Source organism: Quercus lobata, chromosome 6, assembly GCF_001633185.2.
Source record: "Quercus lobata isolate SW786 chromosome 6, ValleyOak3.0 Primary Assembly, whole genome shotgun sequence".
Lineage (NCBI taxonomy): Eukaryota > Viridiplantae > Streptophyta > Magnoliopsida > Fagales > Fagaceae > Quercus > Quercus lobata.
Window position 1 is genome coordinate 7,250,067 of NC_044909.1, and position 24,806 is coordinate 7,274,872.

The 24,806-nt window shown below is 33.1% G+C and overlaps 1 protein-coding gene across 1 annotated transcript; it reads right to left on the reverse strand.

Annotated features, from left to right (window-relative positions):
* Nucleotides 1-9,787: 9,787 nt before the first annotated feature.
* On the reverse strand, nucleotides 9,788-13,033 carry LOC115994928 (acyl carrier protein 1, chloroplastic-like). Its single transcript, XM_031119270.1, has 4 exons — nucleotides 12,816-13,033; nucleotides 11,583-11,690; nucleotides 11,007-11,129; nucleotides 9,788-10,145 (listed from the first exon to the last, which is right to left on the reverse strand). Exons 1-4 carry the CDS (start codon nucleotides 12,867-12,869, stop codon nucleotides 10,017-10,019), a joined length of 414 nt encoding a protein of 137 aa, XP_030975130.1. The 5' UTR covers nucleotides 12,870-13,033; the 3' UTR covers nucleotides 9,788-10,016.
* Between the last annotated feature and the right edge of the window lie 11,773 nt (nucleotides 13,034-24,806).

A 24,806-nucleotide genomic window follows, 5' to 3' on the forward strand; every position in this document is an offset into this window, starting at 1 on the left:
TTGATACTTTAAAGACCAATAACATTCACTTGATACTTTAGGGACTAAAGCACTGGTAGATAAATATCAGGGACTAACAATGTAATATCAGCATGGATTAGAGTTTAGGTTTGAATCCCTTATAAATGGGCAATTTAAGCATGATTTAAATTTCTTCAAGAATATTTAATTTAAATTAGTATTTATTGAATCCCTTATAAAAATTTAAGTAAATTCATTATTTAAAAAAAAAAAAAAAAAGGTAGAAAGAAGTTTTTTAGTAAAATGACATAATATTGAAAATGATAATGTGAATATTCACTAGCATAATATTGTCAAAATGGAAATGTAAAACCAAAAAAAAAAAAAACATGAGAAGTGTCAAAATTAACAATGGCATTATATTGTCAAAATTAATATTGTCCAATGACATAACATTGTCAAAATTAACAAACAAAATATTGTCATAATTTTTTTCTTTTACAAGCTCAAGAGTTTATGCCTAACATTTCAAAAAAACTATTGGATTCAATCCAATTTCACTTGAAGTACATTTTTTTTTCTTTTTTTGGCACCATTTGAGGAAGTACAATTATTTTTCTCCGAACATGTTGAGATGTTATGCTCAACATGCTTGCAAAGGCCACAAGACTTCTTTTTCCTTCCTAATTATCTTCCACCTTTTATTCGTTTTTTGCTTCAGACAACCTTTTGTCTTTGAGAGCGGAGGACAATTAATGAAGCAATCTCCATCAATCATATCATTAACATTAGCATCAACCATATTTTCCTTGTCCACTAAATTTTCATCATCCACCACTAGCAATTCCTTTTCACTTAATGATGCTTCACGACACCAACGTGGTGGTAAATACAATGATGGAATTTGGTAACAATCTTTTTGAAGGAATACACTAAGTACATGATGACAAAGTATACCCCAAAATTCAAAATTTTTGCAACTACAATATGTCATCTTACCATCCCATAATACTTTGTGCCTTTGACTAGTTTCATCTTTATAATATTGTAGCACAAATCCAATACCATTTTCTTGAAGCACCGAATATTGTATTGCTCTCCGAAATTCCTCTTGAAAAATCTTGAAAGCATAGGGCGTCAAAACACTATGTGCTTGGTCTTCTAACAGTGACATTGATTTTAAAGAAGAACCTCTATATGTCTCCAACATTGTATCATGTGATCGTGTTTGCTCAATATCTTCAATGGCAAGATCACCCTAAAATTACAAATAGTAAAATAAATTAAAAACTTTTGCATGACACATAAAGACTACAAATATTAACAAAAAAAAAAAAAATACAACAAAAGAAGTCAATGGTAAATAATGACTTACTTGTTTGATGAGTTGGATCAAGTTTGTGTGAGAACTAACAATCCATTTAATAAATGCATTTATACTTTTCGATCTTCCGGTTGTTGTCATTCCACCAAAAAAATGCCCACGAAGGTAACATGGTACCCAAAAGTGCTTGATTTGATATAAATCAATTACATGTTTGTTAGAGAGCATGTCATATTTTGTCATAACTTAAAGCCATTAATTGTCAAAATCTTCACATGACTCTAACTTGTATAACTTATAGAAATCCATGCACCAATTTGAATATTGATTACAAAGAATTGATGTAAACCAACCGCTAAATTTAGCGGTAATATGCCATATACAAAAGGCATGCTTTCTAGCCAGCAATTCTTTTGATATTGCCTCTGTAATCTATGGATCTTGGTCGTCAAAATTGCCTTGGGTTGATTCCTCATTAAACATGCAAAAGTTTGCTAATCAAATACCAATTTACTAAAACATGAAAATATTTCAAAGGATATACGTAATTATTCTACTAATTAATCAAATAAAATTTAAAAAATAAATGTACAAATTTATAAGACAAAGAATGTACCTTCATTAACCGTCGTAAGACACTTATTGTTTCATTTCAAAGAAATGCACAATCAAAAAGAATTGTCTTTCCATGATTATTGACACCAATAAAAATACCAAAAGGCATATCATAAGCATTCACCTTATAAGTAGTATAAAAAACAACCACATCTCCATATTTTTGGTACCAATCAAAACAATGAGTAGGTGACCAAAAAATATGGTCCAATCTATTTTCTTCATCGGTTGTAAATGCATATTGGAATCTTGAGTTCTCTTCTTTAGCAACTTTGCAAAATTGTAGAAGATCTATGGCATCATTCTTTGCATTCTTCCTCCTCATTTTCACATGAAGATTACGAATATCCCTTTGAAAAATGGAAGTTGTCCATGTTTCAAATGCCTCTCAAGTTCCATAACACGCATTACCTCTTTAATTGAAAGTCCAGCTTCTTTCAATAAGAAAATGTGTTTTTCATCATCTATAGTGATAACTCAATTGGTTAGAAGAAATCGTACTTCCGAAGGGGAGAACAAATCATGATTGTGGTCTACAACAAACTTAGTGATGTGCCATTCTCGAGGAAAAATATCAAATGACTTTCTCAAAATGATACTTAAATGAGCATTATATCCACATTTTAAAGATTTCCTATTTCGTTGCTCTTTAGATGGATCCACTATTTTTAGTGGTTGTTTACCTTGTCGATGACAAAAGAAATCACTTCTTACTATTTCTCCTTTTTTTTTTCTTAGTACGACCTTTTTGAATTGTAAAACCATATCAATTTACATAATTTTTATAGAAAATGAAAGCTTCTTCTTCACTAGGAAAACATTGACCAACAAAAGGCTCAAACTCATTTTCTATTGAATTTATATCTTCATGTTCTTCAATAATTTCATCTCCATAAGTATTATTAATTTTTCCATCATTTGGAAGCTCATTTAATTCAACACAATTCTTTGAAACACTTCCATGAACCTCACTTGCAATTAAATCATCATCAACTTGTGCTATATTAAAACAAAAATTAAAAAAACAATCAACATCATATTATGTGATATATGAATTATATATTACAAATAAAATGAAAATTGATGGTGTTACAAAAAACACCAACTCCTGAGCTCGTCCATATGGCTCGTCCAATGAAAGACCAACTAGGGCGAACCAAGCACATGTAGTGATCGTCTTAAGCATCCCTGATGACCTCGTCCATCTTTAGACGGACGAGGTCCCATGAGAAGCTTGTCCGTCCTTAGAAACGTTTGGACGGACAAGCTCTACACAGAATTAGGAAAAAGTGAATGTAGGAGGAAAAGTCGTCCCTAATAGCCTCGTCCGTCCTTAATAAAGGATGGACGAGTTCATTGGGCTGAACGTGTTGGACTTTGGACGACTTTAATCTCCACCGAGCGTAAGGGACAAGTTGAACTGTTATGTGCCAAGTTCTCCATTAACCGGTTCAAATAAGGTAACTTCCATGGCGGTTATGGAAGTTACCTCCGAATCCTCTAAACTCATCGACAATAGGAACGGTTATTAAACAAATAACCATTTCACATATGCTATATAAGCATTCATCGATGAGAAGGTAAGGCATATTCAGACACTTTTCACAAAATACTTCCTTTTTACTTGGAATCACAAATCCACTGACTTTATCATCAGAGGACTTTTGGCCGGTCCCCACTGGTCTCCTCTGACTTAGTATTTGCCTTTTCAGAATCAATTCCTAAGATCATCAACGCCCGAGACTTTCAACCTATTGATCTCCAAGGAACCATAAAAAATAATAATACCTTCTTGAGACAATTCATTTAAGTCAAAACAATCCATTGGAACAAATTGATGAGCCTCACTTGCATCTACATTGTAATCCATTGGTGCTATATTAAAACAAGAGTTTAAAATATAAACATCATATTCTATGATAAATAAAATGTAAATGTACAAATAAAATAAAATTATAATAACTTCTTGAAGGGGTTCATTTAAGTCAAAACAATATTTTGGAGTAAGGTAATGACTCTCACTTGCAACTACATTCTCATCCATTGATGCTATAATACATGTATTAGAAATAAAAATTAACATCATATTAATTTTGGTGCTATATAAAAACAAGAGTTTAAAAATATTCTATGATAAATGAAATGTTAATCACAACTAAAATGAAATTACAATACCTTCATAAAGTGGTTCATTTATGTTAAAGCAATCTTTTGCAACTACATCCCCATCCATTAGTGCTACAATATACATGTATCAAAAATAAAAATTAACAACATATTAATTTTAACCTATTTTTTAAAAATAACTATGAATAAACTAAAATACAATAGTGTTACCTTGTTTAATTATTCCTCAATCCTTTATTGACATTTCTTCATCTCTTCTTCTCTTTGATATTTGGTAAAGGGGAAGAAATTGATATTGGTAAAGTGAAAGAAAGTGGATGGTAAAATATTGGTAAAATAAGATTTGGTGGGAAATAAAAAGTAAAAGGGAGGGAAATGTGTTAAGAGAGCAATTTTGTCCAAAGAAAAAAGAGTCCTCAGCTAGTGCCAGCCGTGTCCCATATTAAGAGGGCAAATTTGTCCAATTTTTCCTTACAAGTCATGTCATGCTTTTTCTCTAATTTACTCAATTTTTATTTATTTATATGGGACCCACTAAGGAGAACCTTAACGTGCTTGTTAACATTCTCCCTAGCAAAAATCTTGTAATTTTTAGCTAAATTCTCTGGGCAGTTATTAGCATGCACTTGTTAGTGTACATTGTCCGTACATATTACCTATTTCACTTGTTAAATGTGGATAGACTAGTAGGTTCCAATTAGTTCAACTAGTAAAGTCTCTGATGGTTGAATAAGAGATCTGGAATTTAATTTCACCTACACCAAAAAACGATTGGTTTTCAAAAAGAACTAAAGCCAAAGAAAGATCCAGTTCCCATGACTTTACCACCACAGCACTAGCAATACTTTCAACTCCCTTGCACCCTTATTTGTCTTGGGATTTGCTTGCTTGGATCTGCATTAATTTCTATAATCCTCCATTTGTTCTTAATCACTGCCAAAAGTCTCAGCTTCCTTCCTCATCAAACCCCTGAAATGATATTCCCAAATTTGGAAATTCCTTCGTAAAACATTAATTTCATATTAGAATCAGTTGGCCTTTAATATATGAAATTAATGTTGAAAGTGTGAGAAAGAGAGGGTGAAATGGGAGGCCAGTGAGGGAGAAAAAGAGTTCTGTGTGAGAGTATAGAAGACAAGGAATAATAAAAAATTGGCATTTAAAGGAAGAGAAAAGTTTGGCTCCAAACTGAAGTGGAGGTTCTATTATGTAGCAATTAAAGAAACCATTTATATGTAAATTATTCCCACACATTTTTAAGTGAATCGTATGATTGTTTAAATAATGCATATGCATAGTCTTATTGTTGGAGGATTGATATTTTAATAAATAATAAGTTTTTTTATGAAATAAATAATAAGTTGATAATTAAGTATGAGAGTTTAATGGAGTAATTGAGTAGTTAGTGTGTGTTGAGGGTCATTTTCGAGAATCCAAGTAGGAAGAAGAAGCCCAACGACAAAGGCAACAAAGAATTGGCAAACAGATGGCAAAACCATTAGGCCCAAGTGGCAGGAATAATAGATCACAAGCCTATGAAATAAACAGATGGGCCTTGAAGAGGCAAGTGGGCTTTAAGAAACCCGGAAAGAGAGAAATAGCATACCCATGGGCAGTATATAATGTAAAAAAGTGAGAAAAGACTACCGCAAGCCCAAAGTAATGCAAACAAAGAAAGTAAGGAGTTAATGGCAGGCCCATGAACCCCAAGGATGAGAATAAGGTAATTGGGCCAAGGAAGTCCAATGAAGTTAGTAAAAATCCATGGGGATGCAAAGTTAGTAAAAGGGCCAATGAAGCCCAAAGAAAGCAAATGGGCCAACAATGCCCAAGAGGAAGACAAAAGGGACACAGGAGCCCTTGAGTAGGAAAACAAATGGCTATACCAAGCCACTAAGGGAAAGAGTAAACGGCTGGCCTAAAGAGGCCCAGCAGGATTGAGTCATTACAACAGGAATGACAGAGTAGTATGGCAGGAAATGAGGGTAATCAAGAAACGGGCTGAAAGAAATGTAAGACCCAGTATCAAATAAAGCCCAGCTCCTCAGGGGGAGCGGGAAATCGAAAAGCAGCTCACATAAAAGGTCAAAAGGAACGAATAACAGACTATGCAGGCAAGCCTCCAGACCACTGCAGACGAACGACCAACAAGCAGATTTTGGACACACATGGAAGGGAGGCACGTAAAAGGCCCAAACACCACCAGCCTGTACCCAGCCAATACAGGACATGGTGAGGTTATGAGTCAGAGGTAAGAGGACATGGTTTGATGGTGGGGAGGGGAAAAATCTATTTTTAAGGTTCCGGTTCCGGCTCCGGCTCTTTTGGAGGAAGTTTCCTGCTGGGATGACATACTACCCAAAAGAAGCAAGCTGAGTTGGAACCACTAGGTGCATGTCATGAGGGATAGGGAAAGAGAAAGAACCCAGACCGTAGCAGGAAAGGGTGCCACGGTAGACAAACAAACAAAATACCCTTCTTTGTCTGGTGATGGGGGGTGGCACACAGATAGACCAGTGGTGGTCGGCCAGTACACTTAGACCAAACAAAGTAGGTTAAGGGCTAAAACAGTAAAATCCGGTCACGGTAGGCACTATAAAAAAAGAACCTTGTCGTGAACAAAAAACAGAGCAACAACGGGAACCATAACTAAGAAATAGGAATTCGAAAAGAGATACCCCGAAATAGAAAAGAAATAAGTGAAAGGGAAAGAAAGAAAACAACCAGAAAGAAAATAGAGGCAGAGTTAGAACGGCAAGCATGCATTGGTAGATTGATTCCCTCTCTCCCTCACGAAATCCTGCTCTCTGTCAAAACCAAAAGAAGCCCTTGTGCATCAACCATTTATGTCCGTTCCCCTCAAGGTAGTTAATCTCCACGGCAAGACTTTTCTTGGAGATTAATTGCGTTGAGAAGGAACGTTCTTTCCTCTCTGGTTTTGCTCCTACGGACCGGATTTAAACTGATTTCTTTATCTCCTGATTAACTCATACATATTACTATTTGCCCCCTTTTGTTCTTTCTTTTTTGTAAAAGTGATTGTTATTATTGTGATTGTGCTTAGGATCATTTGGTCATTTCCTACTAAGTAGCCAAATATTTTATTTTTTGTTATTATGTCTGTCTGCCACAACTTATTTGAAACAGTTCTGCCTGCCGTAAGCACGTTCCTGGCAAACCAGGCATAGTTTGCGCACAAACCAGACCAAATTGAATTGCAGTTGGACCGGTCCTGACTCCCTTATCCATAAAACTTAGGCCTAGTGCAGCAGGAAACAGCACAACACTACTAGCACAGCCCACCACTTTATAGTGTGTTATCAAATTTGTAATCCCACACAAATAAGGAAAGAAAGTCCTTATTAATTTATAAGCAAGGGAAATTTATTGGGCTAGAATGTAATGTAGGAGTAGTGGCAGCTCCAAGATTTTTTTCTAGGAAAGTCAATAGTATCGGAGTTAGGAATAATTCGAAGAGAAGGTTTATTTATTTATTTTGTTTAATGAAGAATTGACGCAATACTTTCATAATAAAATCTAGGTGGTAAGTTGTTAAAGGCATATAAAAAAGTGATGTCAGTTGTGAGTTTAGATAAAAACCAATTACAACATACTCTCCGCCCCAATTTGTTTGTTCTCTATTCCATTTTGGAATGTCCCAAATTATTGTCCTATTTCTAAAATGAAAATCCATTAATTAATTATTGTTACTATTATGCCCCTACTTTATTGCCAAAACCATTTTTGATAAATTTATTTAAGGATAATTTTGAAAACTTACATATTTTTATACGATAGAAAACACAATAAATAATGTTTCCTTAAAAAGTTGAATTTTTGAAACACGACAAACAAATTGGGACGGAAGGAGTACCACTTAACCATTATTGTGAAAGTAGAACTAAGATAATTATATTCAAACTTATTTTAGCTAGGTTTAAACAAAATTTAGGTTCAAGGTGTTCAAATTTTTTATTTAGGGGTCAAAAAAAAAATTTCATATAATTTTTTTATTTATTTTTTGGCTAGGTCAGGGGGTTCGAATGAACCCCCTGGGCTGGCTGTAGCGCCACCATGTGTAGGAGAAAATGGGCCAGGCACATGCATAGGAGAAGGTGAAAGAAAGAGATAGGAGAATTTAGTTTGGATCCTGTATGCACGGAGACAGTATTCTAGTGTTTAATAGAATATCTTCCTTCAAAGGCCAACTACATCGAAGCTCACCATATAAATCTAACTACTTTAATACCCCACTTGGTACAATCCTGCGTCACTAGGCTAGGCAATCAGAATTTTATTTAAATCATATTGATTGACATGTTGGATAATTTAAGCCCCAACTTATTAAGTTATAACTGGTTGCACCTCTGTCAAAATTATCAAAATAAAAACTTATGTAAAATACCATATTATTTAGCATGGGCCCAAACTAGATATTTTATGCGAGCCATAGCTTCAAAATTGGTATATAGCAACATGGGCTTTTATTGCCAACGTTCTCCGCCTACTGGCACTGCACTTGATTAGCACTCGAAGATCTCAATTGGAATGGATATATATATATATATATATATATATAGAGAGAGAGAGAGAGAGAGAGAGAGAGAGAGAGATGCTCACTTGTACATAGTTATGCATGCTTGCTACCATGCTTGAAAATGTGAGTGAAAAGTTTCATACTAATAACAAAGAAATTTTTAGAAGGTGAACTTTTCATTTTATTTAAAAAGTGAAAAAAAAAAAAAAAGCGGGGGAGGTCAGGAAATTGCAATTTAAACCTAAAGTTTTTTAATTTACAAATTAAATTCAAACTCCAACTCCTATTGGTAACAGGACAAGAGATAAAGAGAAAGTTTGAATCAGAGTAGATTTAAAATTTTAGGGTTTAATTTGAAATCCTAAATTATAAGGTTTAATTTTAAACTATCTATAAGTGATGGGATTTAAAAAATGTGAGAAGGATTAGGCTTCGAGAGAGGTAATCAAATGATAAGGAAGAACGGCAAACCCCAAATCCCAATAGCTCTTGCCATGCAATTTAGTATCCACGCCCTATACCAATACCTGATATCAAAATCCAACCTTCAACACCTGACTCCATGATTTATATGGAAGATCTAAATGGTCACTCGAATCTTCCTAGGAAGTAGAAAGTAGAAACTATTTTGGATAACATAGAAGCGTCTTACATTGAACCTAGATTAATGTAGTCTAGTTTGGGCAAGTAGATCTACTAATAGAGTTTACCCATTGGCTTGGCTAATGTTCTTGGTTGCTTTGATCCAAAAAGAGTACTTTTTTCCCAAAGGCCGCCTAACTCACTTCCAAAAAGAGTACTTTTCCCTTTGAAAGCTCTTTCGGTAGAAATTGCGCAAAAGAGTACTTTAAAAGCTATTTTAGTAGATATTGCCAAACACTAACGTTGCATTTGAATTTGAATTTTAAATCAATAGTTTTGAAATGTTTTGATTTCAAATCCATTGATTTTGGATAAAAGTGGCAAATCCAAATTCAAGTCCTTGAATTTTTTTTTTCATTAAAAAAAAAAAAAAAAAAAAATCCTACTATCCAAACGTGCTATAAAGAACTCGAGTCTTTAAAGCTCTATATCAGAGGCTATATTTCCTATGGAGGGCACTAAATCCATACTATATAATATCTAGATAAGTAATTTATGGATAGAAAGCTAGGAATCCCAACCTTTGGACCAAAATGAGAGAGAGAGAGAGAGAGAGAGAGAGAGAAGACATACCCAAGCAAGATATGAAACGGAGGCATCAAAGTTCTAGACAAATAAAAAAAGTGAGGGACATAAGAGTCCCAGGTGAGTTCTTTTGAGAACGCTACAAGCTCCACGAGCAAGACATGCAAACTGAGTTTAAAAGAACTGCATGAAATATAAAACTCTAGATAGACTAATATAGAAAAATGTCTGACATTCTCTCAAACTATTTTAAGCAACCTTCTCAATGATCTCTCTCAAACTATTTTAAGCACCCTTATTCTCAATGAGCTTCTCAATCAGATCTGCTGCATCTTGAACAGTGGCAATGCTCTGTGCACTATCTTCTTCCACACTGATCCCAAACTCCTCCTCAAGTCCCATCACAATCTCAACCTGTTCGGAAAGAGGTATTTTCATGAGTTAAGACTTACAATGAATAAGACCATCCACATGTATTAAAATCACATGATTCATTAAATCAAGAACCCCCCACTCAACCCACTCTTTTCATTCTAGTTTCCTCTTATATTGGATGTCACTTCATTTTTATACCACCATTCTCATGAGATGTATGCTGATTGGTAGTGGAATAAAGTATAAGGATTTTTTTTTTATTGTTACATATTCTTCAGTGAGGTCAAGCAATAAAATAAAAGTAGTAGCACAATATTGGCTATAGAGATTGAGTGCATTTTATCAGGAAATCGATTCAGAAGGAAGACAATAAATACAGTTTGATAAAGAATCAATCATTATCAATGATAACTCCATGTATATTGCTTTCTTTAAGGCAGCATGTGAAGTTAAATGTAAAATGCCTCAGCAAGATAAACAAAATAGTAGAAATAAGCTGAAGCAAATTATTGACTTATTGTTATTCTTGGAGAAGGTACAAGTTAAAAGGTTAAGCGAACACATCTACATTCAGAGAATTTGGGGCCCATTTGGTAGAGGAGTTTGAATAATGTTGTTAGTAGTTTTTTGAAATACGTGTGGATGAAAAAGTGTGTACTGTTGTTTAAAAACTGAAAATGTGTTGTTTAACTACTCTACCAAACAGAGCCTTGATTTCCCTCTCATTTCAGATATATTCAAGCATTACCTTTCCAAACAAGTACAACAGCAATATCAAAGTTGCTTGATGGTTGTACAGTAACAAAATAAACAACGGGCCTTTAATAAAGAGTTGCATCAGAACAAAACAATATGTACAGGCAAATATAACAGATGTTTCTTGGGTAGATATTACGGTACCGTGTCAAGAGAATCAGCTCCAAGGGCAGCAAATTTTGACTCTCCAGTGACTGCGGAATCATCAGGTAGAGCTAGCTGCTTCTTCACAATTTCACACACCTTTGTCACTGTCTCTGGTTTGGCCTGCACAGGAGCATTAGCATTCTTGTTGCTGGTTACATCAACATACAAACACTATGCTTGAAATCTATATATATATGTACTAGTTTCATTATTTAAAACCACATAGTATGTCCAAAGAAAACAAATGTTCACATGGATAACCCAAAGACAAAAGCAGCTTATACAATAGGTCGGGAGAGAAACACCCAATTATGAACAACCCTGACAATCACATGTAGCACATTGTTCATGATACATTTTAGATAATTAGGAAAACTTTCTGACTGAATGCCACTGGACTCGTTAGGTTAACCTCGTCAAGGTTATGATAGGCTTTTGTTTGACAAACAAATGATGAATCAGTTAATACAATGCTAGTGAATATATCTAGAATGCAAAGAACAATATACCATGATTGTTGAAAGGTCAAAATATTGATAAATTTGATATGTTCTGGAATAGTGAAGAAATTACCGCACAAGAAATACGGAAACGTGCTGGCTGCATCCTAAGAGTTGTGAAGCTTTTCCCACTATTAGGAAAGGAAACTGATTTCAGATTAGAGGTCCTGCTGCTTGGTGCCTGGTTAGCCAATCAACCACAATAACTGAATTAAGACCCAAAAATGGAAAGAATTTTTATTAAAAAAAAAATGATTATCCTCATATATTTTCAACAATTTGAAAAGTAAAATCCAGTCATCAGTTCTGGCAACTGACAATATTTGTTTAGATTAAAGTAAAAAAATTGACTTAATCTCTCTATTTTTACACAACAAGCATCAATTAATCTACTAAACATCTAATTTGAATGGTCTTATCTCCAAACAGTCTAAAGCCGTATCCGCCAACCATAAAAATAGGATTTTCTAGTACCATCAAATCAGGCTGATCACACTATATGAGACCCATTTTTTGCAAATGGGTCTTCTTAATACATGGCATGCTATGAACATTCAAAATTATATATATATATATATATTCACTCCATGATAATATATATATATATATATATATATTCACTCCATGATAATTCCTCTTTACTATTAGGCCAAAACGCCAATTGATTTTTGGGATAGTTGTGATTCGAAACCAGGTCCTTTGTTTGACCCCAAGAGAATTTACCGGTTGACCAATGAAATAGTTATGTTCGAAATTAAATAATTCAAAGTCCAAACTCTGAATAACATCAACAGAAAACAAAGAGTTAGAGAGAGACTAAAAACGGTCCTGTATATTTTACCGACTACAAAATTTTCTTTGGTAGAATATAAAGTAAAAATATTTGTCTCATAAATCATTGATACTTTTAATCATACACAACATATCAGAATCTTAGTCACATAAATTAAAATAATAGCCAGTAAACAAGAACTTAATTGAAACTTAATCATTCCTTAGTTATAAGATGCAAATTATAAACATCAATATTGAAGAAACCGATCCAATAACACAAATTGCAACAACCACAAATACATAACCCACTTTAACATTCAAGATCAATATCAAACATTTCTAGTTTTCCTTCAATTAAAAAGGAAAATAGAGCTTATAAAACGAAGATCTGAATCACTAAGCAGAACCACAGTATGATTATAAAACAAATATCAAACAATTAAAAAAAAATCATAAATCTGAAAACAACGATTCACTGATTGAATTATAAAAGAAAAACAAATAACAAAAAAGAAGATCGAAATATCATTACCAAGCTGGCCTTGAAGGAGGCCATGGAAATCGAAGTTCCTGTAACAGAGGCCATTGAGAGAGAGAGAGAGAGAGATCTGAGGTTGTAGAGAGAGAAAGAGAAATGGGGTTTTGGGAGAGACGGAGAGCACGAAGGTTGTGTGTTGAGAGTGTGTGTGAGAGAAGAGGGGTTTTTGACAACGTTATATATAGAAAGCCCAGCTCGTTTTTTTCTGTGTTGTTTGTTGAGGTTTGTTGAGCATCGTTAGTATCGAACACTCTTATTGGGGAGTGTTTGGCTTCTCCTTTCTTAATTTTTGCCTTTTTCTACCGTTTGCTTGCGGAGATTATTATGCAATACCTACAACTTTTTTTTTTTTTTGGAGGAACTCAATACCTACAACTTTTAGGTGCACTCATTAAGGACCAATTGACTTCTTAGTTAAATTCAATGGTCCTTTTAAAAAAATAGCACATTTTTTTATTATAGATTTACTTTTTTTTTTTTAACTAGATATGTCTTTTTGTTTTAAATATATAATAGCAAGTGGTAGTGGGTTTTAATCTCCATACTTTATTTAGTTAGTGGATGATATGACAATTTCTTATTAAAATAAAATGAATTTTTTTTTTAAAAGTATTGGAGGTAAGTTAAACCATTTTATTACGTACCGGACAAGGGTTAATCAAAAGACAACAGTTACACTCACAACATTTTCTTTTTTGAAATTAATTGAAAGTCCTTAACAACATTTAAGAAATTGTATCTAAATTTTATTATTGTATATTGAATTCGAAAAATGCTAGAGTTACAAACTTTTTATAAATTTCTTTACAAACTGTTGATATGATGAATGATTATTAGTAAATGAAAATGTGATATTGGTGATGGGCCTAGATAAGAACTAGTAAGAAGTTGATCACGATAATAGTTTGTAAAAATATTTTAAAATAGTTTATATCTGTAGTATTACTCATTGAATTCAATTTATACTTTTTTTTTTTTTTTTTGGAAAGTGTATCTTGACAAGATTCTACTTTCTTTTTATGTCATTCAAATTTACAATTAAAATGATAAGAGGAGAGTGACAATCTCAACTATGAAAATGTTTGAATTTTCACATATTATATGCAAAATATGGGTTTATAGATTAAATAATATTCTATCAATATGAAATTTAGTATACAAATTAAGAAAATGTCTAAATGTGAAAACACCCCATGTGATTTTGGTTAGTTGTAAAAACATCCCCTAAGTTTCAATTATTCTTTGTAAGTCCCTGAGGTTTTCATATTGCCAATTTTGCCCATGACACTAAATTCCATTAATTTTTGTGGATTAAAAAATCTTTTGACCATCAAATGACCAATGATGCGAATCAGTTGGTGAAAAATCCTAATATCAATCAAATTTTGAGATCTTTTGAAATGTAAAAACCAAAAACTATGTATCTTTTTTATTTTGAATTATTCGTACAAATTTTTGTAATATTGGGGGAAAATGTAAATTATTTTACATATATTTTCTTTAAGTCATGTAACCATTGATCTTTTTTTTCCCTCTCCAGTGGAAAATGATGACTCTTGAAAAATTATAATTGTGCCAGGGTGAGTTATTTGTTTAGTTTTATTGTTGTTGTTGACAACAAAAATACTAAAAAAACAAATGTTAAAAATACCAAAAACACCCCTAAAGCTTGAGGTCTTTGGATTTTATACTATTAAATTTCAGAATTTGAATTTTACTATGTAAAAGTTATATTTTATTTGCATAAGTAGCCGTTTCGTCCATATTTTCAGTTAAATATCACACAAACTTGTCATGTAAATTTAATTCATCTAATAAAATGATATTACATCATTTTCATTATGCCACGTCATTTTTTAGCCTAAAAAAACTTTAAAAAATCAAAATGAAATTTCTAAAATTACAATGAACTAAATAAAAATAATAATGAAATTAAAAATAAAAAAAAATAAAAATAAAAAAAAAACTTTAGGGGTGTAGTTTCACCCGTTTGCAGTTTAGCCCCCCAAAAAAAGCAAAATATTGTAAATAATACCTTAATATTTCTAAAAATCTACAACTTTACCCTATAATATATCCGATAAGGTTGCTCAGCCAAAGGTTATGACGCCAACATGCTTTCCTTTCGACGTGGTGATAAACAGAGTATATAATAAATGGATTTAGAATATTATATATTTCATTTACAAATGCACTATGTAAAGAGAGCTGCTATATAGACCGAAATTTTCACTCTTTCACATAGGGTGTCATATTGTCATCAACTTTTACTTGGACCCATCCACCCAAAAAAAAAAATTTGTGAAAATTTCGATGAAGTTTTCTGTCCATACAGACTTATTGCTTTGGAATTAGACATTAATGAGAGGTGTCTTACTTTGAAGTTTGTTAAATTTCCCAATAGATCCTCCCATGCCATGATTGGAGTGTTTCAAGGTTTTTGCCTTTTCTTTTGGGTGGAAATGGAGATTCACCATAACTCATTCATTGATCAAGGTAACTCACTTTGGGGAATTTAGCTTCATAAGAAAGAGTCGTATTTTCAAGGATTGCACTCGATTGTTAATGGAGAAGGTATCTTATGGGATGAAAGTAGCTCTTCCAACTATGGTCAATATGCTCGCTCACAGCACAAGGCAAAATGGACAACCCCCTAATTGCAAGTAAACAATGGTTCATCAATTGAAGACCTAATAGATGAAGTCATTTAAACCAAACCTTAATACAGAAAGATACACTCTCCTAAATTAAGATCTGAAATTCTAGCCCATCAGGCATCAACCCTTCAATTATTGGCCTAAATCACTAGATTTGTGCTCCCCATAAATGTCGTAGTTCTCATTATTCCAAAACAAAAGATAATGAAAAAGAATAAAGGAAGGAGTGGAGATATTATTTGATATTCATAGTGGATCACGTCATCTGTCTATCATTTCACTACAAGACTTACACTTGTTTAAAATTATTGAGTTAGTCAAACTTTTTTTTCATAAGCTAACTTAGCAATTTTAGAAAGATGAGAGTTTTTTAGTGAAATGAGAATTGTATAATTTGTCAAATGAGTGGCCTTAAGAGACCTCTATATAAGCAACAATCCGCACATTCCCTAAAATATAAGAGAAAACACCATAAAACTCATCGTTTTGTTCACATCTTTATTCCTTACGGAGTTTTGACTTTAGCATAGAAGGAATTTACTTCAGCATTACACTGGTGCTCTCCGATTCAGTGTTTACATTTTATAGGTCTTCTGGGCTCTTGTTTGGACAAGTGGACCTCTAAAAAAATTTTATATGCTTACCTTTTCCATGATGAGATGTTGAAGTCAGTTAATAGATCTTTTATTTGTAGGTTTATGCGAAATGTAGGGCAGCTTGATGCATCTAGGGGTTTAGGCGAAAATTGATTATATTGTTTTATATGTAAAATTACTACTAATTAACATGAACAACATAGAATTTTTTTTTTTTAGAAATTTTATAGACACAAAAAATTTGACAAAACTTTTCATACTTGTTGATGTGGCAGATTGATAGTGGTAAATAAAAGAGTGGGATTAATGGTAGACTTAGATGAAAATTAGTAAAAATTTGTTAACTCAACTCTTATTATTGTTTTATTTTTTAGAAGTGCAACATTCACAATATTTTTCACAACAAATCCTAGGTTTTAAGTTGCTTCTTGTTTTCTATTTGAAAACATCACTATAATTATTATTTTTGCCATCAATAACAGGCTATAACAACTTATTATTTAGCATTTGTTGTAAAAGTGTTGTGAAAAATATTATGGACGTAACATTTTTCTCTCTTTTTTGTTTATTTTTCATTTGATAAAAAAAATATTATTTTATTTATTAATTATAAATAACACTATTGATTAAAATTCAGGAGTTTTTTTTTTTTTTTTTTCTTGAGGGCGACTGCATCTATTGTTTTTACTGTTCAGCCGGCCTTGGCAGAATGGTGTTGGTGTTGGTGTTTCACATTGCAAGGAAATGTGAAACATGTGTGGTGCAGCGTGTGAAATGCCATGGCAGGTTCTACTCGCAATGTATGACATAAAACACCCATGTGGAAACGAAGTTACAGGTGTCCTCTCGTAGAGTTCCAAGAGAAGCACGTGCTTAACATCGTAGCCACAACAACTTTCAACCACTATTTGCATCGGCCTAATTATAAAATTAAGCTAAAATTTAAATTGGTCTAGCTACATACTAGCCCAATACTGGTCTTTTTCTTTTGGATTGGGCTTTCAAATATTAATGAAATTAGCCGAATGGTTATTATATTACTAATGTTCTGAAGTAATATAAAGTTTGTTCCCTCAAAAAAAAAAAAAAAAATTAATATAAAGTTTGAGCAATTAATGAGTATTCTCTAGAATTCCTATTATCTATCCATTTTAAATAAGATTGAAAATAAATCAAGTTATTTATAAATAATTCGAGTTTGACTTCTTAGAAATGTTTGTTTATATTCATTTATGTAACAAATAAGTGAAGCTCAAGCCCAAGCCCAAGTCCAAGCCTAAGTTTAAACTAGAATGTTAAATAAGTAAGCTTAAATATTATAATGTATTCGAGAACAAGCTTGTAAACATTGAAACTCGATAATAATAATAATGTTGTTGTTGTTGTCGATAATAATAATAATGGTGTTGTTGTTGTTGTGTCGTCATAGTATAAAATTATACTTAGACATATTTAGACATACTTGAGATTTGAATGTGTAAGTTTGTAAATGAGTTCGCATAAAATCAAATTATTATTTGGAATTTGTTGATAATATAATTATCCATCCGTGGTAAAGGTTCATACATTTGTGAATTAGGCTGTGTTTGGTTCGTGTAAAAGCATTTCCGGAAAATATTCTATTTTCTGGAAATGCTATTTTCCGAAAAGGAAAATGTTTTCATGTGTTTGGTTGCATTTCAAAAAAAATTTCAGAAAATATTTTCTAGTGTTTGGAAAAGAAGAAGGAAGAGGCAAAACCCAGAAAAACACGGACAAAACCCAGAAGAACACGGTGTGATCTCGCGATCGACGGCGCGATTGACGGCGCGCGAAACACCGTTCGCATCGATCGCGATCTCGCGAACGGCGCGGTGCTTCACGAGATTGCGATCGACGGCGCGCGAAGCACTGTTCGCGTCAATCGACGTTTCGCGAGATCGCGATTGACGACGCGTCTGTGAGCTCTCTCGTTCTCCCTTGCGCGTCCCCAGTTCCGGAAATCATTTGAAGTGAAAATAGGAACGGAAATGAATTTCCGTGGTCAACGCTACTATTTTACGGTCAACTGAAAATGATTTCTGGAAAATTCAATTTTCCAAACCAACCAAACAGCCTATTTTACGGAAAATGATTTCCTGATACCATTTTCACCCAAAACAAACACACCCTAGTGAAAAAATTTAGTCATGGTTTTATCAAATGGGAAATTAAGTAATTTAAGAAATAACTTGAGTTTGTTTAACAAAAAAGAGAACCAAACTTTTCTTTTCTTTTTTTGAGAAGGAAAAGAGAACCAATCTTGAACATGTAAATAAAAAAAAGTGTGGTGGTTTATATAAGAACAGAGAGAGACTTGAAAGCTAGAAAGGGGCATTAGCCTCATGAATCTTGAGGACCAATCCTAGCACTATGCCGGTGAGCTCTACCTAAAAAGGAGTGTCCTCCATTCAGCTCCACCTCAAAAGAATGATCAGTTGCCATACGCAACCATCTCAACATTTAATGCGCCACAACTCCTTTCCATCAAATTTATGGTGTTGCAATCTATCCCCTTATTAGGTAGGACGGAACTGCCTAGTTGCACTCTACAGGTCATTATGTTAGAATGATAAAGGTCATGTTAGTCCCAAATCTTGAGATTGGTGAGACATGTCCACATTGGAAGCCTATAAATAGTCCTTCCATTTCTATATAAGAGTATGACCATAAAAACTTAAAAAAAAAAAAAAAAAAAATGATTACTCTGCTGATATGGACTCAATCTGCCTTTATCACCATATTGTCATTGATAAACCCCTCAGGGAGAGCCATGTTCATAAAGATTTGGGTGAGCGTATGTGCTGATTAGTATCAGCGAAACGCCCTGGCTTTTGTGGTCCTTCCTAAAGAATTCCACCTCCCACAATAATGATAGTGAACGTTTATTTAAATAATGATAACGTGGTATAGAATTTTAGGAACTTCATGATATAGTTAACTTAATAACTCTATAAGATGCTAAACCAATTTTGAATTATGTTAGGCTGCGTTTGTTTTGGCTGAAAACAATTTTAGGAAATCCTTTTACATGAAACCATGTGTTTGGTTGCGCATGAAAAATAGAGTTTTCTAGAAAATCATTTACTTTGACCGTAAAATAGCCCCTTTGACCCAGAAAATATTTTCAACTTCTATTTACCTTCAAATCATTTCCGGAGACGCGCAAAGAGAGAAAGAGAGAGAGAGAAAGGACTCACAGACATGCAAATAGAGAGAGAGAGAGAGAGATCGCACCGTTGAGTTCGAGATCGCGCCAGTTAGATCGTCGCCCTTGTCTCCTCCATGCGACGGTGAGATCGCGCCACGAACCCATGAACCGATCAACCCATCCCTCATCCTCACCGACCCATCCCACTCCAGCGACCTATCCCACTCCACTGACCCACCCTTGAGCCGATCTGTCCACCATGTGAGCAACCCACTCCTAGATTGACCCACCCAGTGAGTGACTCAATCCTAGATCAAGCCGCCACCTTCAAATCGACCCATCTCGTCCACCGGCGAGTCGCACCCACAAACCGATCTCTCTCTCTGTCCCTCTCTCACGATTGGTCTTGTGATTTTGATTTTTTTGTTTTGATTTTTGTTTCTTGTGTTGTTTATATATTTTGATTCTTTGTAATAATATTTGTTTGGATCCCAAGAAAATGTGAGAAACACAATAAAAATGGTAGCAAAGATCATTTTCAGCAACACAACCAAACACTAGAAAATATTTTCCAAAGCATTTTTTGGAATGCAACTAAAAACTTGAAAATATTTTCCTTTCCCAAAAATATTTTTACTTGGAAATATTTTACACTCGAAAAATATTTTACATTTAACCAAACGCAGCCTTAGAAACACACTTTTTCTACTACTTGATAAAGTGGTAAATTGCAATTAATATCGTTATTTTTTATTTTCATACAAACCTACAATTGACTTTTAAAATATATATATATATATATATATATATAGATGACAAATTTCCATCTGGGCACGTTGTGAAATTGCCTGTGTATAAGTGCATGCCTAAATGCTTTTTTTGGTAAAGTTTTGAACTTTTTATTTTTTTATTCTTTCTCAGTTTGGTATTTATTTTTATTTTTTTAAATAAGAGAGACTTTACTCCTTCTGGTTCGAGCTGGTGGTACCCATGGACTTACCCAACTGTACCGTGGGACGTGGGACAATGACTACAGCACATGAGTCCCCTTTTTTTCGTTCCTAAAAAAAAAAAAAGAGACTTTACTCTCTTTTTTGGGGTTGAAAAAAGTCATTGTAAAAAAGAAAAAAAAAAGGATCAAACTAACTTGGCAGTTCCCTAGTTTAGTCTAATGGAATGCATCAAGCCTTTGGGTAGTTGGGTCCCAAAGGTTGGGTGCACATAATGGCACATTATGCTAGTAAAAATTATTGTATAGTCCGGAACTATGCAATAACAGCCCCTAGACTAGAGCCCATAATGTGTTAACAGCCCCTAGACTAGAGCCCATAAGTGCGTAACACATTATGGGCTGTGACATGCGTAGAGCATTTATAGCAACGCTCGATAAAGTCTTGTTAAATTCTATACAAAACCCATTCAATCTTTTTATTTTAGATAACTCTCTATATTTACTTTTTACAGTTACACTTTCTTGACGTCATGGAAAACGTAGCCGTGGAAGGTTGGAGAGAGCGACATCGGACAATTGAAGACTTGAAGTGAAAAATGCTAAAAACAACAAAATGATTAGTCAGTTAGGAGGTAACAATATACAAATTGTACAAATACAATAAATTTTGGCCAAACTTAAGCTAGGTATCGCAGCTTTCGAAAATTTTGGCTAGCTTGTTCTTAACATGATATGGGATATTTTAGATCTCAGTTGGTTGACAGTGAGTAAGAATTTAATTGAAACTTGCAATACCTCGCCTTATGTGAATGTTCTAACTTCTAAGAGGCCTGAAATTTCCTAAGTTGCATTTGCATCTATTCAGTTCAACCTCATGAGTTTGCTTAATTTTACGTTTGTACTCATTTTATTTTGCTATTATATCTATCATTTGTCTTTTTCTTTTTTCTTTTTTCTTTTTTTTTTTCTTTTCCTTTTTCCTTAATGGAGAAGCTTTAATAGCTTATAAATATAAGATTAATATAGAATTGCATGTTCTTTTATTTTTATTTTTTTGATAATTCAATAGTTAAAATGGAAGAGACAAATTCAAATCTTGGATGTCTCCCTTCAAAATACCAAAAAATGTCAACTAATTAAATTACAAAGTTTTTAACATTTTTATTATTTACTATAGAATAGTATCGTGTAATTTAAAATGAATTAGAAATGAAATCTTAAATGACATAGCATAATGTATAAATGTATATCCATAAAAGCTTAGCCTTTGTCATGAATTAAACATTTCCAATTTCATAACAAAGGAGAGAAACTTGCCCCTTGCCAACCCCCCCCCCCTTTTTTTTTCCATCACACCTAACCCCATTTCCCAAATATCTTGCCCATATCCCTTAAATAAGATACTAATAGATCGTAAAAAAGTAAGGACAATTGGAAAATTAACAGATTAAGGGCACTCGCCCAAGTTCCTCAAAACATATTAAGGACATTCTATTCGGATGGAGCTCCTTTCTCATGAGTGATTTTTCTAGGAAATATTTAGGTACTCTCGAAGTATAATGAAAGAGTGTTCATTTCTCTCATATTTATAGTAGACTCCATCATAAATGTGAGAAGAGGAAACACCAATCATTGTATCTCGAGAGTATCTAAGAATTACTTGTTTTTTTCTTTAACTGAAAGTCTGAAATATAGCTTAAGGAGGGAAAATTATTGGAATGCTTTCATAACATGGTGACGCGGTGCTTTTCGTTTTCATATTCATGATAAATTCCACCATGAATTTAATTAGTGGAATATACTATGATTGTGAGAGGAAGAATCATATCATCATACTTCGAGAACATCTAATAATTACTCCTATAGGAGATCATGCCCCAATGCTATGAGCATGCACTCTTCATGCTGGGATAACTGGAAGTGCCATCCAAACTAGTGGTTCAATGATTAATTTACTACTATTAAATATGCAGGTATGCTTTTTAAAAAATAATTTCTCATATATTTTTTTATTATAAAGAGATAATAGTAGATCCGAATCATACTTAGCATATATTATCTATGATTTGAATTTATTGTCTATGACACATATTTCCAAATGTGATTTTTTTTTTCATGAATTAGAAAAATATTGAAAATACAATGATATAATAAATATGAATTTATAAAATTCGTATAATTTTTAAATGTTATTTTTCAATTTTAAATTTCAGAAATATTTTTATTCGTTCTTTAACCCCCGAAAATGAAATTAGGTTGCATACATGGAGGAAGTGAGAGTTATATATATATATATATATATATATATATATATATTAAAAAGTGAGAATTAGCTAGTTTAGGTTAACAAGAATGGTGGTGCCAATGGCCATGGGTCCCGTTAGGCCGCTCATTAATTCTGCTACGAAAGTATGGCTTCAACTTCTAACCAACTATCCCTTCCACCAATATAAGTACCAAAACAATAATTAAATGTGACCGACATCTTCTTTTTTCTTTTTCTTTTTCATTTTTTGATTTGAGATTGGTTTGAAATTTTCACTTAATAAAATAACCCCAACACCCATGACCCAACCTTTACCTCCCTCCCCCCTCTCACCCTAGGACCACTCGAACTTACATCTTCAAACCCTTAGAGCCTAAAGGCTTGGGGAAGTACCAACTCGCCCAACACAGATGGTAGTAAATGAGACCGACCTAAAAATTGGAAGTTTAGCGTAGTTGCTAAACATATTGCCTAACTTGGCATATCTTGCCATGATTATATGCTAATAACAGTATCAATGAACTAGGTAATATTTATATGTATTTTTATTAACTATTTTCTATTTGTTTATCTGTTTATTTGTTTATGTATAACTTTTTAGAATCTCACTTCTTTAGATATAATTATAGTTTTTTTTTTAGGGGTCAATTTTCAACAAATAAATGTATAAGTTTTTTGGCAAAAAAATAACCCAAATGCAAATCATTTTCATTAGTTGTAAGGCTAACAGAGTACAAAAATGATTATGAATCAGCTACACTGTTATCCATTTTTGGAGAAGCATAGTAACACAATTTTATTTTAGTTAATAGTTGCTGATCCTGATTCAATGATTCCTCTGTGTGTGTGTGTGTGTGTTTTTTTTTTGGGGGGGGGGTGGTTGTTAGACATATTTGGGCAAAAATGCTATATTGCATCACATAGCTTCATGCTATTTTATTCTTGAGTTGTAAGATAATGGTACCCTATGATATTATACATCTAACACGTTGTAACTCATGCTTACACACCAAAACATTCAATAATAGTAAAAGGGGTGGGTTTTATCTAAGTGAGTGAGGTGTTTTTTTGATTTTCGCATTAAGTATTATAAATTGTCACTTGATATCAAAAAGAAGAAAATTAAAATAGAAACTTAGAGCAAAATTAAATTACAATTAGAAGTTAATTTAAATTATGTTTATGCTTTGACTTTAATATAATAGATATAATACTCCTATATGATTGTTTAGGTGCCAATCCTTTCTTGGCATTTTGTATGTGGCTTCTTCACTCTTGCAAAGTTGCAATGATAGTTTAAATTTCATTTTATGGCCGTGTCTAAATAATAATATATTATAGAAGATATATGTATATATATATATTAAAGTTTTACACTTTCCATAATAGTAAGTGTCAATTACTTTAGAAAATATGATAGGTGAGAGGAAAGAAAAGGAAAATAACTACAATTTCTTATTCCATTCCATGTACTTGACTAGTTTGCGAAGTAGGAAGAGAAGGGAAATAACCATTATGTGGGCCTTAAGAATCATTACTCTCTCCTTCTTCTCCCAAATTGGGAAGAAATAAAATAGTGGGCCAGAGAGGAATATAATAGTTTGTATGACCCTCCCACCAAATAACAAAATCTCCTTATCCTCTCCTCATTTTCCCTTCTCCTATTCCCTTTCCTCCTCTCTTCCCTCAAATCAAATAGTTGAAAACAACTTCATACCTTTTTCCTTTCTTCCATACTAGTTCCCTTAACCAAACAACAAAATTTCCTTATCATCTCCCTTGTTTTCCTCTTCATATTTCTTTTCCTTCTTATTTCCCTCAAACTAAACAGGGTCTAAAATGTACATTGAGCTTGGTGAAAGTTTTTTTTCCTTTACTTTCTTTTAAAATTATACATTTTCAAATGAAGCCATTATTTAGAAGAGTAGTCAATTCCTCCCTTACTACACTATAAAGAAAATGGAGGAAAAAGAGAAAAATAGTAAGTCAAATTAGAAACTTTTATTCCTCGTGTTGAAAAAGGATTCTCTTGTTATTCCTTTTTTTAGTTCACTTTTGGTGCTTCCTTTTCTCCTTTTTACCTTCTTTTTGTTATTTTAATTTTTTGTTTGTTCACTTTTGGTGTCCACTTTTTCTTTCAATTTCCTGATCCAAAAAAAGAAAAAGAAAAAGAAAAAGAAAAAGAGAGCCATTTTTTTTTTTTTCTTCTTAACTTTCGGTGGGTTTGCTTTTATTTCTTCGTAATATTTTTTTGGTGGGAGAACTAAAAGTGCAGTTGCATATGTCTATTTGGCTTGGCTCACGGATTCACGGCTAAGCTACAAAAATTGTACTTCCTACATTTT